Source organism: Balearica regulorum, chromosome 22 (assembly GCF_011004875.1).
Source record: "Balearica regulorum gibbericeps isolate bBalReg1 chromosome 22, bBalReg1.pri, whole genome shotgun sequence".
Taxonomy (NCBI): domain Eukaryota; kingdom Metazoa; phylum Chordata; class Aves; order Gruiformes; family Gruidae; genus Balearica; species Balearica regulorum.
Window position 1 is genome coordinate 564,799 of NC_046205.1, and position 19,117 is coordinate 583,915.

Here is a 19,117-nt window from a genome sequence, read left to right on the forward strand (position 1 = left end):
GAAGTCAGGTCTCTCAGCCCTTCTTGGGGATGTCTTGCATATGCAGAAGGAAATAGCATAAAGTCAGACTGTGCTCTTGCTGGGATTTTTCTCTTTTACAGGCATATTCTAAAAGTATAATAAAAGTTATCTTTAAATAGAATGTTTCCTGAAAGAAGTGTCCTATCATAACTGATCCTTTCCTCAAACAGGAATATCCTACATACACGATCCTTGGCCAAAGTCAGTACCAGACATGTTACCCGAGCTTTGGAGTCGTAACACCAGCAGACAGCAACACGGAGAGTACTGCATTAGCAACAACTACGTATCCAACCGAAAAACCAAACACCTTGGTGCCTACGCGGACAGTGCAGAGACATTCCTCCGGTAATGGTTGGATCTTTAACAGGGTGGCTGCAAAATACCTGTGATAGACAGTACAGTGTGCAAACATGGGGAAGGCTTTTTTCCAAAAGGTAATTGCAGCACCTTTGCGTGCTGGCCTGGACAGGACATCTGCCTTCCATTGTCAGACTGGCCTCACTGGTGTGCAGAGTATTATGGCGGGCCAGCCAAAGTTATGGATTGCCAGTCTTCTACTGCTGCGATTCAGGAGACTCCTACCGCGTGCTCTGAATGTGTTCGGGGAGGGAATGACTTGAAGCTCCCTGGGGACTGTTGGTTTTGTCATGTGGATGTTCACTTGGGCTACAGGACAGTTGATGGTATCCGGTCTCAATAGCTCGTGCTAGCTCTTTCCCTCCCACAGCCGGGTTTTCACATCACCTGTCAGCCATGACATAGCCACCAGTCCCAGTTACAGAGTCCTCCAGGACTGCTCATGCATTTGCAAGAACTGTAGTTCAGGTGTCACCTCTGGGTGAGTTGGTCTCTGATGAGCCCAGAGTACATCCTTCCCTTTCTTCTGCTTCATCATGTAAACCTTTTTTGAAATGACAGCTGTTCTGCTCTGCTTTGCACATAAGGCTGTTCTTACCAGTAGCAGAATAGGCTCTGTAATGTATCCCCGTGGTGCTTGGCCAAGTCTGTCAGACTCTTGTACGCAGACAAGATCATCCCCATTATTCTTTACAAATTCTTGGCTAGGCCAATGGAGCTGTGGTCTGAGTACGTCTGTTTCACAGTTAGCAACTGTGGATTTGTGTGTGATTAACACACTCCAGATAACTCTGTGCACTGAGTATTGTTTAACTGTTAGTCAGAGGCTTACAGTGGCACAGGGGTGAGTAGTGTATGCGGAGGTGGAAAGGGCATGTGTTGTAAAGTGTTGCTTGACACAAAAGGCATTTGACTAGTCCAGGAAATCTGGGAGGGAGAGGCATTGTTACATGTTTTCCTTTGTCCACTCATTCCAGACTGAGAGTTTCTGGTGCTCTCTCAAGAAGTGTTAAAAGAAACAATCAAGAAATAAAGCAGTTCCAGGGTAGTGAGACGTCTGGGGGGTTACAGGCCTTAGAATAGAGGCTGCTCTGCCTTTGTCTTTGTACTGCAGGCAGGATGCAGTACGTAGCTCAGTCCTGCTGGACTGAATCAAGGAGACAGCTGTTTTGAAATGATGGGACAAAGAAATCATATTTTATGTTCTAATAAGGGTTGAACTACTACTGCATCAATAAAGCAAGATAACATCTTACCTTTTGCAAAGGAGGCTTGTGGCCAAATGCTATAAGGTTTACGTTGATGTTTGTTTTGAGGCATGAGAGGGTGAGAGCTGTGTGATTTCTTTCTTCTAGGAGATGCATCCACAAGTCCTTCATTATCAAAAGCAACAGCAAGTAAAGAGTTAGATGAGCAGGCAAGAAAAAACATCCCTGGGAAGAACAGGGGGAAGAGGAAAGCAGATACCTCCTCCTCACAGGACAGTGAACTGGAGGTAAGTAGTAATCTTTTTTTCTGCAGGTAGCATTGCAGAATAGTGTGGTGGTAAAAGTCCTCCTCTCTTTCTTTCCCCCTATCTCCATGGAAATGGACAGGGATCATTAGAATCACAGAATGATTTGGGTTGAAAGGGATCTTTAAAGGTCATCTAGTGCAACCTTGCAATGATCTTCAACCAGATCAGGTTGCTCAGAGCCCCATCCAACCTGACCTTGAATGTTTCCAGGGATGGGGCATCCACAGCTTTTCTGGGCAATCTGTTCAGTGTCTAGCCACCCTCATTGTAAGAAATTTCTTCCTTACATCTGGTCTAAATCTACCCCCTTTTAGTTTAAAACTGTTACCCCTTGTCCTATCACAGCGGGCCCTGCTAAAAAGTCTGTCTCCATCTTTCTTATAAGCCCCCTTTAGGTACTGGAAGGCTGCAGTGAGGTCTCCCCGGAGCCTTCTCTTCTCCGGGCTAAACAACCCCGACAGCCTTTCCTCACAGGATAGGTGCTCCAGCCCTCTGATCATTTTTGTGGCCCTCCTCTGGACTGCTCCAACAGGTCTTTCCTGTACTGAGAGATAATTTGGGAAATTCCCGTGACCCATGTTATCTGAGACCTGGCCCAAATGAGTTCTTCAGTGGTCCTTAACAAGCATCACTTAAATGCATCTTGGAATCATAGGGGCGTCAATGGTGGAGATATCTGGATGTCTCTAGAACAGCTTCCTGCTCAGAGCAGGGCTGTCCCCAGCACTAGAACATTGCCTTTGGCTAGCTGAGTCTTGAGAACTTCCAAGGTTCACCTGTCTAGTGATCTGTCCCAGGACTACCATGTCCACCTGGGGAAGGAGGATTTCTGTCTCCAGCTGGAATCTCCCAAGCTGCAAATTTCCCCTTCTTTTTCCATGGTGATTTTCCGTCCAGCACTACTGAGAAAAATTTGTCTCTGTCATCTTTGCAATTCCCTTTCAATTAGTTGTGGTCTGCTATTAGATCACCCTTAGTCTCCTCTTTGTGGAGATAAACCATCACAGCTCCCTCAGCCTCTCCTCTAGGCTGCTGACCATCTTGACAGCCTTTTGCTGGCCACTCTCTGGTTTCCTCACATACCTCTGGAACTGGGGATGCAATCTGGGGTGGCCTTCCTGGTGCCAGGTAGGGTGAGACAGCACCTTCCTTCTATCACCTAGGCACACTCGGTATTCTCCAGCACGCAGTTCATCGTATCCACAGGGAGAGCGCGCTGCTGGCTCATACTGTGCCTGGTGTCCACTGTACCCTCCAGCTCCTTCCAGCCTGGACCAAAATGAGAATTTATTCTACCCCACATGCAGAATCAGCAGTTACTGAACTTATAGTTCCTCCTGGCCCAGTTCTCAAGTTTATCAAAGTCCTTCTGTACTGAAACTCTGCTATTCCTCATGGCAGCCAATCCCCCTTATTTGTCGTAACGAAGGTGTCTCTGATAAACACAAGGTCGTTTACCTGGTGCTCTCCAGATTACAGACAGTACACTTCTACCCTAGCAGGGGTCTAAAGTTCATTAGCACTCTAATTTTTTGCTTTTATAACTATAAAAGCAAGAGAAGCTTTTGAAATAGTTTGACCAAGAGAGCCTTAGCGTATAGTTGCACTGTAGTGGTGTATAAACTCCATTGCACTAAACTGAAAGAATTTAATTCATCATGTGTTCAGCCTGTAAGATGAATACTGTTGTTCCTATCTGTTAAAAGCATACTGCAACTAGCCACAAAATTAACGCTAAAACTTGCTCCATTATTGTAGCTCAGTGCTTGGAATATCTCAACTCTAACCTGCTTTTATTCTGTACACAGCGAGTGTTTCTCTGGGACCTGGATGAGACCATTATAATCTTCCATTCACTTCTCACGGGGTCTTATGCTCAAAAATATGGCAAGGTAATACTTTTTTTTTTGTGGAAGAGAAAACATATCTGCCATGCAGAAGTAAATGTTAATCTTTGTAAAAGGAATAGAAAATGATATTTTGTTTTAAATGTATAACACGGTACTTTTAACTTGTTGGCAGTTTGGGGCAGGGAAACAACACTAAATTTGGCTTTATACAGAGCTAGGATATGGACATCACAAACACTTCCCTTCTAACAAATACAAGTCTTAGAATGTCAGACTGTTTTTATCATCATTGGGGACTATTAAGGTCATAGCACATAGTGAAAAGAAGTGTCTTTTCTCCTTCAAAATATATTGAAGATTTTTGAATGTTTTGTTTGTGTTGCTTCTGAAAATGCATCAGTCCCTCTATGCAGTACTGAAGTGCTTTGTTAAATTTTGGGTCGCTGTATTACTAGCATGTGGATTTGTTTTGAAATTGAGTTGTTTAAAATACTAGGGAAATTGTCATTCACACCATTGAATGCAGATGGAATTACATCAGACTTGATATACAGTGGAAAGTCTGTTCAATGTAACTGGTGAACTGATGATTTATCACAGTTTACTTCTGCCTGTAACCACAGTGAATTTACACTTTCCCTTTTTGTTTTGCCAGGATCCAACTCTTGTGATTGGCTCAGGTCTGTCAATGGAGGAGATGATTTTTGAAGTAGCTGATACTCACTTGTTTTTCAATGACTTGGAGGTACGTGGCAAATGTTTTTGAAAGGCAAAACTCCACGTTACCTAGTTAGAATTACACTGCACTGTTTGTGAGGGCAGTTGTGCTTCAGAGCCACTTAATGCTGAAACGTAACAGCCTGCCAAAACTGAAGTGGTTCTAAGCACAACCAAATGAAAGAGGAATACTCGTTTGTCTGAGACAGGCATTCTGCAGACTTCTAGTGTCATGAGCTCTCTTAGCTCTCTGGGTTTGTACTTGAACCTGTATAAATAGAGTGATGTCTGCTTTGTGTTATGTCTGCATTCTGGACTGGTAAGCACTTTGCTTTCACTGATCTTGTTTGGAACTGGAGACCAGAGATGTGGGGAAAAAGGTGACCTTGAGAATGTCAGTTTTCGGGAGCTTTGACTAAGCCAAGGACAGAAAACAGCTTGTGCCTCTCAGCTGGTGTCTCAGTAGGTTGCATCGGCTGCATAACAACTATGAAGGACACTTCCATAGACAGGCACGCTGCACACATGGAGGTCCCACAGCACCCTCCGTTTTTCTCTTGCAAGCTCTCTCTGCTGCTCTCCTGTTCCCATCCTGCCTCAAGGACTTCTGATCAGCTCCCATCCTCTCTCATGCATAGTATTCTTTGCCATATTAAACACATCTCACTGTTCTGCCCCACTTCCACAGAAGTTGAATATAAATCTTTGCTTTAATCATATGCTGTGCTATGATATATTATGAGGTAGTAACGCACACAGTAACATGATCTGTACAGGAAGGTGTGAAGTTACGCCAGAATCTGGAATTAAATGATTGGAAATAGCAAATTTCCTGACTCATGTCTTCTTTGATACGAGTCCACAAATATGGACTTATGAACCTAATTTGCAGGACTCGCACATTAGTTTAAAGCTTAGGAAGGCTGAATCTGAACAGTGAATAAATAATTGCAGGTGCATCACTGATGCACGTCCTGGGAAAACAAGATGCAAATAGAAACTTAAATGAAGTTTCCATTTGTGGCGGTGACTGCTTGCAGCCGTGAGCTTTGCAAAGGTGGTAATGACAGTTACCTCCCTGCCCGAAGGAAAAAACCCAACAAAACCCACCAAATATAGTCTCTTGTGCTGGAAAGGTAGTCATTGGTATGTCAGCTATGTGATCAACAGCAACACGTATTGCTGTAGGTGTTGGTTAGTAGCAGCAGTGAGAAATTCTTGAAATGGGGAAAATTCACTTCTTGTCCCAAGGTATTTGCAATTTATCTCTGGGTTAAATCAGCTGTGTGAGCACTAGAGTCTTGGCAGTGGCACCACGCTGATGTTTCACTCCAGAGCTCGTGCTGTGGCTCTCCAGTGACAGAATTGACCATTGCGTTGGTGAAATGGGATGTCAATACTTGACCAGATACTGTGGGTTTGGGGTATTTTTGTTCTGTGAAATGGCAAAAGGGTTTCAAGTGACAAGTGGGCTTTGAGTCCAACTTATTTAATGAGTGTCAAAGTTCCTTTTTTGCAGACAACTCGAAATGTCATAGCAACATGCTTTTTTCAGACTTTTCTGGTACTTCGAATGCCAGTCTTGGCAAGGAGAAGTGCTTGGTGCTGAGAAGTAAAAGCTAGTACTGGAAGACAAAGCTAATGGCAGCTATGTATAGGTTGGAGGAGGCAGTAGGGCATGGCTTGTTGCTGTTGGGAAATGTGAGGGGATTGTTTTATATCACACTTTCTTTAATCTGCAGATTTCAGTATGTTTCTGGAGTACAACAGTATGACTTTATTTTTATTTTTTTCTTAAACAGGAGTGTGACCAGGTTCACATAGAAGATGTGGCATCTGATGACAATGGCCAAGATTTAAGGTGGTGTACTGATGAATGCATGAAATGCATAGCTGATGTAATCTGTTTTTTGTAGGGACCTCAAACCCAAATGGGGTTGAGGGATGGGGATCAGCATTGTGCAGGAGATGAAACTTGGCAAATGGTGTTTGTTTGCTGGGTGGTATTTCTTTGAAGACCTACAAAACATTAAAACTTTCGGAATTGTAATGTGACTTACATTGTCCACAGTTGAACGTTGCCTCTGTGTCGCCTATGTGCTCAATGACCTGTGATAAACAGAGAGCCAACACTCCATGCTTTTGACCTTTGAAAGTTTCCCTGTGGTTTGCGTCCCTCTGTGAGCTGATTGTGCACGCCATCAGGCGGGGCGAGGGTAAATTTTCTGCAGCATTAATGAGCTGAACTGACTCATGGAGAGGTCTGAGAAGTGCCTGTCTGCCAGGGAGAAAGAAATACTGGGAAAGTGGTGAAGCACGACCTGCTTCCTGCAGTCATGAGCTGGTAAAGCAGCTCATCTGCTTGTGGAGCTGCAGCTGTGATGTAAAGACACAGATGTTGTGTTTGGGAGATACTATGCTGGGGTTTATCGCTGCAGGGTGAGAAAAGAGTTAGTGGGAAGGATGCTCTGTATCGCAGAGGAGTGAGCAGTCAAAGAGCAAAGGAAGGTTTTGTAGTGGAGGGTGTGAAAGACGAGTTGAATCACTACGTTTCAGTACAGCAGTTCAGAACTGGCAACAAATGTGGTTGGATATCGGAGTACGTTGCCCATAGAAGTTGGTCTCCACTGTCGGGGTGCAAGGGTGGTTGTGCAGAGTTCCTCTCCAAGGTGCTTTTCTAGCTGCCATCGGGGCCGAAGTCTGCAACCCCGCCAGAAAAGCTGCGGTGGTTCTGCTGCTGTGGCAAACATAACGGATCTGCTTTTCTCAAATAGCAACTACAATTTCTCCACGGATGGCTTCAGTGGCTCAGGAAGTAACGCAAATCACAGCTCATCAGTTGGTGTGCAGGGTGGAGTGGACTGGATGAGAAAACTGGCCTTCCGCTACCGCAGGGTACGGGAGATCTACGACAAATACAAAACTAACGTTGGAGGTGAGTGTTCACCTGCACCAACATCTGAGCACTAAACAGAGTTTGTGGTGCCAGACTCCGTCCTTCCTCAGAGCTTTTTATTTCCTGAATGTTTGGCCATGAAAAGTAACCATTGCTCTAGTGCTAAATGGGATCAAATCTCCATGGAATCTAAGAGGGTACATCTTCCAAAACCGGACGGTGTGCCAGTGCAGGCTCTGAGTTACCATGTAGGTAGGGATGGTCAGTCAGTCGTGTAGCTAAGAAAAATTTTGGTGCAAACACTGTCCCTTTGCTAATTTTGTATGAAAGGCTGCCTGTCACTCTGCTTAGAACGGGCCTAAATGACTTACATAGCATGCTGCTTAGGAGGTCTTTTCACTCGTGTCTTCACAAAATCCGTCCTTTATTGTGCCATTGGCAAGAAATACAGCGTTCACCCTTTTGGCTGTTGTGCTCATAGTCTGACACCACATCTCTACCATCTGTTCACCAAGTCACTTAACAGTGTCTAGTTTTGCTTTCCTTCCAATGCCAAAGTAGTAATAATGAAGCAAACCTCAGATATCAAATGTAGATAAATTTTCTGTTTAGTCTGAATCTTGGCATTGACATCCCTGGGAAAGGGGTGCTGCTGGAGCAGCTCACTGGCAGGGTGACTTGGCCTGGTGGGTTGTGGCTTTGGGTACTCTTTGCCTACACAAAAAATTTGATAGAACGTTTTCTTGGGCGTATTTTCTAAAACCCAGGTATTCAGAACTGTAACTTTCAGTCTTAAAAATCTGTCAGTGTAAGTCTGCATTTCAGTATGCTGCAGTTACCGTGTTTCTGGTAGGGATCAGAATCCATATTTTGCATGTGGGAAGCCTGGATGCAAAGCTTTTCAGCACCTGTCTAAGCCCTCATGGTAAAGCAGTTGTCAGTTCAGCCCACAGCGGGTCCCTCCATGGCCTCATCGGCAGAGGACCAGTGTAATCCTGGGCTGGAAGTTGGGTGGAGAGAGGTTCAGGCTCAAGGTGCTCCTTTCTTGTTGTATTTACTGACCAGAGCAGGTTTGAGTGTATGGGGTTCATTTCTGGCTGCTTTTAATTCAAAACTGGATACTTTGAGAAAATGATATCTAAAAGGGATAAAAAATATGAGGATGAAAAAAAAAAGCTATTAAAAAAAGATACCTAAAAGGGATTAGAGTGGAAATGATCCTTGGGAAATAGGAAGTTGGAGAGGGTGACTGCAGGAGTTCCTTCCTCTGCTGCCTGTTACCTTGGGCAACGCCTATGGCTGTGAGTGCTTTGTACGAGAGAAGGGTGTTTTGTTGCATGTATCCTGAGGAATGGTTCGAAATAATCAGGGAAAAGTATCTACCCAATTCCCCATGGTCAGAGTCACAGACTGGGCTCGTCTGTGTCGCTGGAAGCTGGTTCCTCCCATTGCCTCGAGACAGTCTCAGCTTTCCGATGCCTTCAGTACCATGTTATTTATTGCAGAACAGGCAGCTGTTGAATTGCATGACAGCTCTCTCTGTGTTAGACTTGCCGACTCAGCTGAGAAAACTTGTGTTGCTTCCCTTCCAGGCCTTCTTAGCCCACAGAAGAGGGAAGCTCTGCAGCGACTAAGGACCGATATAGAAGTGCTAACGGATTCCTGGCTGGAAACTGCATTAAAGTCCCTGCTACTCATACAGTCCAGGTATGGAAACTAGAAATGTGTATGTTGCTTTCTCAGCTCTTTCTGTCACTTAGACTTGCATGCGGTGCTGTGTTGCGGCAGTGTCCGTATGTAATGCTACTGCTGTTTGTCACAAGTACTGGGAAGCAAAGTGAATGAGTGCAGGAACTCCACTCCTGAGCGCCCTTTGGGATTTTTCTGCTGCAACATCTGTTGTTAGGAAGGTCCCCATAACAGGACTGTGCTTGCAAAATTGCATTTCTGCCAGAGAATTTCTGTTGAAAACAAAAAGCAAACAAACAAAACCCACAAATCAAAATCTTGGCCTAAAAGCCTCTTGAAAGCATGACAACAAAGCACATGGCACTTGGGAAGGCTGAGCAAGCTGCCCAGAGTAGCCCTCAGCACCACTGGCCATGGATATGCTTTTACAAGTGTTTTTCTTGTTTTAGAAAAAACTGTGTGAACATCCTGATCACAACCACCCAACTGGTGCCAGCTCTTGCCAAAGTTCTCCTGTATGGATTGGGCGAGGTGTTTCCCATCGAAAATATTTATAGTGCTACAAAAATAGGTAAGGGGTAGGTAAGGGGCTGTGCTGAGTACCTGGCACTGAGGTGTCTGCTGTGGATTAGCTGGGATTTTTACACAGGAAATACAGTTTCTGCAGCTGAGCAGCCCCCGTAGCTGCTGTGCTCGAGCTGCCCATGTAATAGTGGTGGCTTCTGGCCTCGCAAACTGAACTGGATGTTATCCCCTTCCCAGTAAGACAAGAACGTGTTCCTGTACTGGGAAGAAGGGACCTGTTCAGGCTTCTGTTACTGTCTGCCTAAGGCTCATTATAGTGGGATTGTCTTTTGGCAGGTAAAGAGAGCTGTTTTGAGAGGATCGTGTCACGATTTGGAAAGAAAGTCACCTATGTGGTAATCGGAGATGGGCGTGATGAAGAGGTTGCAGCTAAGCAGGTGGGTTTCTGCCTCTGCAGAGGTGGGATGTGGGTCGATGCAAAGGGAAGTTGCTGCAGCAGTGTTTTTCTGCAGGGACTCTTTCCAGGGCTGAACTCTTCAGGCTGGGGCAGCCGGGGGAAACTTTGCCTTTGATGCGAGAGATCTTTCACTACGTTAAGATGGGGAGTTTTCTGGCTCTTGGGGGTTCAAAGTTTCTGGTTTACTGTTGTTTAGGATTGCATGTAACACTGTCCTTGTAAAACAGTACCTTGATGTAGCATGTCTTGATGATAGCAATCAGTTAGGATAATGCAGTTTCTCAGAAGCACGGAGGGAGTCAGAGCTCGGTTGCCAGCAGTCAGATCAATACACAGCATCTACCATTAGTCTGAATTACAAACAAGGAGCAAACAGTTTGATTGATTTGGACAGGCCTGGATAGGTTGTTCAGTCATGCTAATTAAAGGCGATGAGGTGCACAGATTACTGTCAGGACATCGTCTCTGCAGGCTTCCCGCTGTCTGCCATGTGTCAGCTGTCATCTACACAGGTTCCCTGGGAGCCCTGCAAGGCTTCCCTGGGTGGAGCAGAGCTCGCAGCTGAGCACTGAGGTTTCCATCGTGAGTGTGCAAAGCAGCTGATAGTCGGTGCCGGTGCTGTCATAAACCGTTGTGCAGATAAGATAGGCTTCAGAGACCGATGTGCTGAGGTCCTTCCTGAACATGGTATGCTCAGACAGTGCTGTCAAAACCACCATACTGCACAACCCTACAGGTGTACCGTGACTGCTCCCACCTCGCTGTAAAATCACGCCGATAAACCTGACTTTGTCGTCTCTCTGTTCCAGCACAACATGCCTTTCTGGAGGATAACAAATCATGCAGACCTCGTGTCCCTTCACCAAGCCCTCGAGTTAGACTTCCTGTAAGAAGTCGGAGCAAAGGTGTTACTGCAGCTCCTGCAAGCACTCTCCATCGCTGGGGAGGTGGAAATCTCATACGTTTGGGGACTCGCTTTTCAGCTTGATGAAGAAAACATACCTAATGCAAACTGTACCGTAGAGCATGACACCAGGTCATTTCCTCAGGAGCGCAGGCCCTGCCAAGTACAAAGGTCCTATAAGGAAGCACTAGCCTCAGCAGAGCTAGAGCTTGTCTGAAGAAGAGACTTACAGAAGCCAGCTGAATTCCTCTAGCAGGTAGTCTCCAGAGGGAGGGGGTGATGCAACAGCAGAAGTATTTATAAGAGCCTTCTCCTTTCTATTCAGCTTAGTTGTAGAACCCCAGTAAACACAAAACCTTATTTTTATAGAAAAATACTGATGGCAGAGCTGAACCTCCCTTGTTTCGCAAAGCCGAAAAGAGCTATGTTCTTTTTTTCATAGGAAATATTAATGAAAATGTCAAAAGTACCTCTATTGCTGTGAAATGTGTCCTCTCTCCTTCCCTGGGTGTTCAAAGCAGTTAATTTATTACAATGTCCTTATGTTATTTTCTCAGCGTGGGATTACTGGAAAATAGAAAGATAAGGGAATGTTTCTGGGATACATGGTTCCCTGTAGAGGAAAGTGCAGGTGTTCTGAGTTGATGCCGGTGGCTTCTAGTCAGTGTGTGCACAAGCCCTGTTAACAAGCAGGAGATCATTGGTATTCCAGCTATCCGTGACCCACCGTAGATCCCACAGATTTTCCCTGCAAAGGAAACCAAAACTGCCTATGAACATCAGATACAGCACAACGCTATTGCAGACTGCTCAGATGTGAACAGAGTCCTTGTCTGGACTAGGAATAATTTGAGGGAATTAAACGCTCATGAATGTTACAAAGAAGGGTATGGCTATTAACCTTCACCTCTGCTTTCCTGACTCCATTTGTGAGAGTAAGTTCCTTTTAGTAGAATCAGATTCAATTGTCTTGTATTCTTCTTTGCATTAGCCTAACTACATAGTTAGAAACAAAACCCTTATTAAGAGGGACTTAATTTTCTAAGACACTGTGACTTGGCAGCCTGGAGCACACTGGCCTTGGGAGTGATGGTTACACTGATTTTTCTGCTACCATCTCAGAAAAGAAGGCTGGAGTCGGTGACCTGCAGTACCGCTAGCCAAAACTGCCAGCTGGAGACTGGGGGCTGGCACAGGGTGCTGGTTTGGTGCCAGGCCGGGCTGTGTTCAGTGGTATCTGCCTCCTCCCCATACCCCGATGGCACCAAATCAGCAGGTGCCGAGGTTCCTGCACAGAGGACAGATTGCTGCGCCCCACCACACACCTCTGCTGCTCCTGCTGAGCCAAACACCGCAGCTGCACCCAAACCCCTCCCAATCTCCAGCCCAGCGTGACCCTTCTGGGACCCACAGGGGACTGGCCTGAAAGCGTGTCACTTCAGGGAGGATGCTGACCTGCTCAGGCTGCGCCCACAGAAGCTGGTGATGTGTTTGCTGCATTCCTTTCATGGCATTAATTACTGAGGAATAATTTCCTTCAGTGCTGGGAGTTGCTGGGCCAGCTCAGCACATGCTCTGCTGTGCCCCAGGAGCGTCTGCTCCTGAGCCAGCTCCAGTCCCCACTGTGGAGGGGTTTGGATCTCCAGAGCTAAGGGACTGGACACAGAGGTCTCAGTTTCACATGTTCCTAGCTCCAGTTTTGCTTTTTATAAAAAAAAAAAATCAGAGGAGATTCTCTAAGGTGGTCACAGGAGTCAGGAGTGGTCTGCTTTCCATCCAGCTCCTTCCTAGGTATTGGCCTTGTGCTGTGATCTCAGGTGGATGCTCTGGGTCTGCGTATTTCCCCAAGAACTCTCTGCTTCAGGAGCGTGCCGTCTGTGTAGAAGCTGCCGCCTGTGAGCAACGGTGACCTCTTGTCCCGTTAGAAAAATCAGAGGAGCCAATTTCTGCTGCAGGTGTTGCTGAACAGCTCGGTGTCTCTTGGCTGCATCTGGGGCACGCTGGGACCTGCTGTGCAGTGCTCAGCAGCAGGGTTGAAGAGAAGCAGAAGCCCACAGGGGATGTTCTCCCATCTGCTGTGTACACCAGGTGGAGAGCTCGGGTGTGCTACCAGGTGTTCCCACGTAGCCAGGGCAGCCAATGTCAGTGTGTGCTAGTGTTTCACAGCAGGCCCTGTGCCGAGCAGGGAGAGATGCTACAGGGCTACAGCTCCATTACTGCTGGGTCCATAACGAGTCCAGTTCACCTGGGGTCCCTGTGAAGTGTCATTACTGCGTCAGCTGGAGCGGATCTGGTAGGAGATGAGCCATGCCGAGAAGCAGCCCCGTTGCTCCCAGGGTCTGAAATCTTACCAGAAGATCAGGTCTTATTTGCAGTCACAGAAGTCTGTGCTGGATCCTGAACATCTGTCTGCAGGTCCCCAGCGCATCCAGAGGTCTCCTGCAAGCGGGCTTGGGAGATGTCCCAGCCTGTGAAACAGCCTCTTCGGAGCATGTCTGGTACTCTGGCTGGCTGAACTTTGGGATTAAAACCTGTGCCTTAACCTCCCACCATCCGGCCTGGCTGAGCAGCCCCTTTGCTTCACTAACGTCCAAAGCAGCTTGCAGGAGAGCCGTGCTGGCCCGTGCTGGGAGGTGGGACGTGTTTGCCCAGGCACTCGCAGCGAGTGCTGGACCCAAGGTACCAAGCAGCCCAGCAGCTGGCTGGCTTTGCTTTGTGTTTGTTTACTTTAAAATGTTTTAAGGAAAATTTAAGATGTCGGCAGAATTTTAGCTGAGTGTGGAACTCTTGCAGCCAGTGACATTTCATACTGATATTTATACGATGTTCCCTTGAATGTATGTAAAGTACTTTTATAATAGCAGGTTGATGGTACATTTCTGTGTTTATGTTTAATAAAGGTTGACCTGGCTATTTTATTTTTTTTCCTCTGCTGGCTGAATTTAAGACTTTTCCTGTCTCTTGTGTGGCAGGAACAGCATCTCTATCCAAGCATTGATTTTTCTTCTGTCTCTGTGCTCTCCCGTTACCCCTGACCTGGCTGTAGCTGAACTGGTGACAAACCTGAATGCCGGCCAGCCTGCTGGCCCGGGGTGCTGAGGCCGAGCCCACCTGGCTGCCGCTGGCCTCTGCTCCAGCTTCACTGCAGCTGCAGAGGCTTTAAAAAACCCACCTGATTCAGTAATACTTGCTGCTGCCAAGAGCCCTGGGGGAGATGTCCGTGCAGGGGCTCATGGAAAGCAGCAGGACCCCGGAGCCCCCAGCAGCCCTTGCTGTGCTACCGAGGGGGCGAGCCCTGGGCTCTGCTGGCTGCGCAGCCTTTGCCCATTCATGGTCTGTGTAATGGGAACTGTCCTGTGAACTGGAAAAAAAAAATAATAAAGTCTTTATTTTCTATAGTCACTGCTTCAGCCTGTTCTCTGACACCCCTGCAGTCAGTCCCTGTCCCCTGTGAGGGCCTGGGCTGGACTGGGTGGCACTGACGGTGTTCAGGGTGATGGTGCCGCAGGTCGCAGCGCAGCCGCTGGCACAAGCAGCCACCAGAGACCCTGGTCGCCAGGGTGTCCCATGGGAGACAGCGGTGGAGGTCCCGGCTCCTTGGCTCTGCTGTGGTGCTAGAGGAGCCGCACGGCGCTTGGATAGTCCCACGCAAACCTGCCCTTCCCTCTTTCTTTTGTACAAGGCCAACAAACGCTCTCCTCTGGACCGCTGCTGTCCTTGGCCATGGGCTTATCTTGTTACAGGAACAGCAATGAGCATTGCAGCCACTCCTGCAGCTGCATCCTGCTGCCTCCCCCTGCCCTGGTGTGAGGGGGTGGGGGTCCCCTCCTGGGACAGGGTCCTGCCAGGACAGTGGGCGAGGGGAAGGGGCCAAAGGTCAACGCTGTGGGCAGCCGGGACGTGCCATGGCTGCTGGCTGGGCAGCAGCAAAAAGAGCCGGGGCCATGTTGGGAGCTGCTTGGATTTTGGCACTGAGCTGGGGCAGCCCCACCTGGGAAGCAGCAGGCGCCTGTGCCCAGGAGCCAGCGCGGCCCCACACTGACCACAGCGACAGGCACCCACAGCTGAGAAACCAGTTGTGGCCAACACCAGCCTGGTCATGGCGCTGGGAGCACTGCCTGGCGGGGGGGAATGCTGGCAAAGGGACCATAAGGCGGCCATAAGAAGCCAGAAGCACTGAACCAGGCTGCAGCCATACACCGGGACACGGCCACTATCCCCCAGGAGGACAGGGTCCCACGGCACTGCTGCATCCTGCCAGCCCCCCCCCCCCCAATTTGCTGCTCTAAGGAGAACAGCATGGGGCTGGGGCAGCAGGAAAGGGGTGACGTGCCCAGCCCTGGCATCTGAGCCCAGCTTCAAGCACGAAGCTTCAGCGCTGCCCCTCTCCCTCAGCCCACAGCAGGAAGGGATCCGGCAAAGATGTCACGGGACCGAACCAATGTTTCTGTCCACAGAGAATCCACATTGGAATGTGTGTCCCCATTTCTGAAGCACTACCACAAGGCAGGGCATGGCCCCCACCTGCCCTGACCCTGCACCATCCCACACCACCCTCCCCAGGGCACGAGCACCCCACCACCCCTGCCCACCCAAGGCCACCACTCTCCCAATGCAGGGGAGTCCCTGCCCCTTCCCCGTCCCTCTCTGAACATGGTGATAACAGGCCACCTTTGACCTTCACAGCAAAACAGGAGGAGGAAAATCCTGCCTGGAAACAGAAAGATCAAATAGTTGCTGCCAGGGAGGGAACAAGCTCTCCCCCCCACACCGGCACCCACCTCCCCAAAGAGCAACGGCAGCAGCAGAAACAGAGAGAACAAACCATTGCAGGGTTTTTTTTTTTCTCTGTGTGTGTTTTTTTTTTTTTTTTTTGGTGGGTTTTTTTTTTTTAAAAACCATTAATAAATAACATGAGAAGCCAACATGGCAGTGCAGCCACGTGCTGGAACCCCACCCCACCCCGCCCATGAACACAGTGGCTCTCCCCGAGGGCACAGCCATGGGCGCTGTGCTGTGTACCACAGGACTTGCCAGGTGCTTGCCCATCACCCCGGCTTCTGCCAGGTCCCTCCAGCTGCCCAAAACAACAGCCGGCGGGGGGGCGCAGAATCAGAAGCAGGACTAACAGATCTATCTCCCCAGCAAGTCAAGTCACTTCTTTGGAGGAGCTGGCCTCAGACAGCAGACTCAACAGCAGCAGCCCTGTACAGGGAGTGCTGCCTTGCTGGTCGGGAAACTGCAAACTGGGTCTGGGCCAGCCATCGCATCCGCCTGTTCACGAGGTCGGGCGCCGAAAGCGAGCGAAACTCCAGCTCGTCGCTCCTCCTGTTAGCATCCACTTCGTCGTAGGCACCTTCTTGCTGCGCCCATACATTGGGGTGCAGCCACTTGTAGTAGGTGACTCTCAGCACCAGCCCCAGCAAGTAGCAGGGCAGGGCGGCGGAGACCACTGGGATGAGGTATGAGTGCTCATCAGAAGGGAAGCGGTACCAGAGCCAGGACAGGGCCAGCAGCGTGCTGTCCACCAGGATGAAGCCATGATAGATGATGCTGCGGTACAGTGTCCTCCCCTGCGCCACATTGAACCAGCTGAAGTAGAGGATCACAGCCACCATGGCCCGGTAGAGCTGCTCGGGGCCAGGTGACTCCATGAAGTCCGTGCCCTGCAGGCTGACCCAGAGGAACATCGCCAGCCACACAAGTGGAAAGTGGACAGCCACGCCGTAGGGCCAGAGCAGGGCAAAGAGGGCGACCGTGAGGATACGGGGGCAGATGAGGAAGAGGTTCCACAGAAAGTAGATGATGGAGGAGCCCAGGCTGAGCTCGTACTTGTCGTGCAGGAAGGAGCGCAGGGACTGGTGGTAGTCCAGTAGAGACCAGGTCACACACAGGAATGCAGTGCAGATCCCCAGTCCTGCAAACACGGTGGTGGAGATGCTGAGGGCAGACTGAGGGGGCCCAGCCTGGCCCAAACCTCCCCTTGCCCAGCATTGCTCAAACAAGCTCCCCACTAGCTCGCAAAGCAGCTGCTGCGAAGGGTCAGAGCCTCAGCACCAGCACCTCTCCCCCAGCCTCCTGCCATCCCCAAAGAAGAGGCTGGTGCCCAGCCATGCCCAGGAGATGGGGAAGAAGCAGAGGGACGAAGTGGCTTCTACAGAGCTCGTCTCTCAGCCAGGAAAGCTTTGAGCCGACGTGGGCAGGAGATGGGTGCTGGCTCCACCCAAGCAGCGCATGGCTGGGCTCCCCCCTTCACTGCAGTGATGTTTGCTCCCCACCCCAGGATGGGCACCAAAGCACCGCCTCGGTGGTCTGCGCTCCACCCTCTGTCCACATCCACAACGGCATCTCCCCACTCCCAGCGGGCTCCTGATTTCTCTGCTGACCCTCAGCCTCTCCCGGGGCGCACAGGGGAATGACCACAGAGGTCCCCCACTTCAACCCTGCCCACCATAGTCCATTTGGGGCACACGAGCGCAGGACAGGGGTCCACTCCCGTGTGTCATGTCAAGGGAAGGAGTGGCTGGGAGAAGATTGACACCTCAAGCAAGGACAGATGAACAAGTGTCCTGCTGGGTCCTGCAGCCCCCGGACAGCCCATCTGGTCCATCCTGTCCAAACCCGCTCTGACCTCAAGCCTGCACCCCCGCAGCCCCCCGCCCTGGCCCCAGGCCCCTCACCCTGGGAGGGCTCTGCCTTGTTTGTCCGCAGGATAACGTATAGCAGCAGGGTGAGCTGCGGGCTGTTCTCCAGGAAGGTCTTGAAGAGGCGCAGCATGCTGATGTCGTGGGAGAAGAAGGCCATGCGACTCTGCTCCTCCTCCTCCGCCGCCTTCGCCCAGCACACCTTCCAGCCCACCTTCAGAGCGTGGAGGCACCTGCGTGGGGACGCGGCCAGCGGTGAGGGGCTGCTGGGTGGCAATGCAGCGCTCCCCTCGGTCCTCATGCTGCCCTGGCAGGACAACTTAAAATGCTCCGGTTTATGCTCAGACCACTTCCTCCCCCGTCCCACGCCAAGCACCGCAGGGTCTACGTGACATCCACCCTCCGTGCGAAGTTCGTGCGTGAAACCGAGCATCGCCCTCGGCAGAAGCAGCCGGATTGTCTCCTTCCCCCGGGAAGGGAGGCACGGCGCAGCCACGCTGCTTCCCCAAACAGCCGGGACAGCCAAGGCCGAGACAAGGTTTTGGGGCATTCACCGCTCCCGCAGCTCTGGCACCCAGCGCCGCTCGGTTCGGCAGGAGCCCCCCGCAGCAGAGACGGTACCGGGAGGCAGAGCGAAGCCGGTGCTTTGGGACGCGGGTGGCTCCAACCGACACGTTTCCACCTGGCTCCAACCCGGGGCCGGGCCAAACCGCTCGGCCCGGGGAGTCCCTCGGACGGGAGGTGCCCCGTCTTGCCCATCCCCGGGTGTCGGGATGCCCGAGGGACTCCCCGGGCAGAGCGGGAGCTGCAGGGTCCGGCTCCCTGTGTCCCCGCAGCAGCGGGGCGGGGGGGGGGGGGGGGGGGGGGGGGCAGCCTGGGGGGCGGAGCGGCCGGTGGGAGCAGGGGGGCTGCCCGGCAGATGCCTCGGGATGGGGATTGGGGGGGGGGAGGTACCGGGGGGATGCCGGGGAGGAAGTACCGGCGGAATGCAGTGAGGGGATACCGCACCTGAAGAGGAAGCCGAGCTGCAGGAGGTGGAGGGCGGCGAGCAGCCATGGGGGCACGTCGGGGCGCAGGGCGGGCGGGTCGGAGCGGAGCCAGAGCCAGCTGCAGGCCTGAGTGGCGACCGAGGCGGCGGCCAGCAGCGCCAGCACCAGCGCGGCCCAGCCGGGCTGCCCGCCCCGCGCGTACTGCGCCGCCACCCACCCGTCAGCGCACACGTCCAGCGCCGCCGCCGCCGCCCCCGCCGCCGCCAGCGCCAGCTGCAGCGGCCCGAACCGCGGCGCCATCAGCGGGGCCGGCACGGCCGCACCCACTCCCGGCCCCGCCCGGGGCAGACCCCGCCCCGTCAGCTCCCGCCCCCCGCGGCCGGGCGGTGCAGCCCCTCCCCCCCCCGGTCAGCCCCCGCGTCCCGCCCGGGCACTCCCCGGTCACCCGGTCACCCCTACACCCCTCCCCCACACCCGGTCACCCCTACACCCCCCCCCCGTCACTCCCCGGTCACCCCTACACCCCCCCACACACACCCCGGGTCACCC

At 51.0% G+C, this 19,117-nt stretch overlaps 2 protein-coding genes across 8 annotated transcripts in view; one reads left to right on the forward strand and one right to left on the reverse strand.

Annotated features, from left to right (window-relative positions):
* The window catches only part of EYA3 (EYA transcriptional coactivator and phosphatase 3), a 57,871-nt gene extending 44,018 nt beyond the window's left edge, over positions 1–13,853 (forward strand). For all 7 annotated transcript variants that reach the window (XM_075774124.1, XM_075774122.1, XM_075774121.1 and 4 more), the window contains 10 exons: positions 192–369; positions 1,737–1,876; positions 3,706–3,789; positions 4,403–4,492; positions 6,267–6,325; positions 7,239–7,399; positions 8,953–9,067; positions 9,499–9,620; positions 9,911–10,011; positions 10,841–13,853. In XM_075774124.1, coding sequence (XP_075630239.1) covers positions 192–369; positions 1,737–1,876; positions 3,706–3,789; positions 4,403–4,492; positions 6,267–6,325; positions 7,239–7,399; positions 8,953–9,067; positions 9,499–9,620; positions 9,911–10,011; positions 10,841–10,921 — 1,131 coding nt within the window. In that variant the 3' untranslated portion in view covers positions 10,922–13,853. The remainder of the gene's footprint in view (positions 1–191; positions 370–1,736; positions 1,877–3,705; positions 3,790–4,402; positions 4,493–6,266; positions 6,326–7,238; positions 7,400–8,952; positions 9,068–9,498; positions 9,621–9,910; positions 10,012–10,840) is intronic.
* Positions 13,854–15,770: 1,917 nt separating this feature from the next.
* On the reverse strand, positions 15,771–18,888 carry XKR8 (XK related 8). Its single transcript, XM_075773966.1, has 3 exons — positions 18,588–18,888; positions 17,616–17,812; positions 15,771–16,852 (listed from the first exon to the last, which is right to left on the reverse strand). Exons 1-3 carry the CDS (start codon positions 18,866–18,868, stop codon positions 16,113–16,115), a joined length of 1,218 nt encoding a protein of 405 aa, XP_075630081.1. The 5' UTR covers positions 18,869–18,888; the 3' UTR covers positions 15,771–16,112.
* Positions 18,889–19,117: the final 229 nt, after the last annotated feature.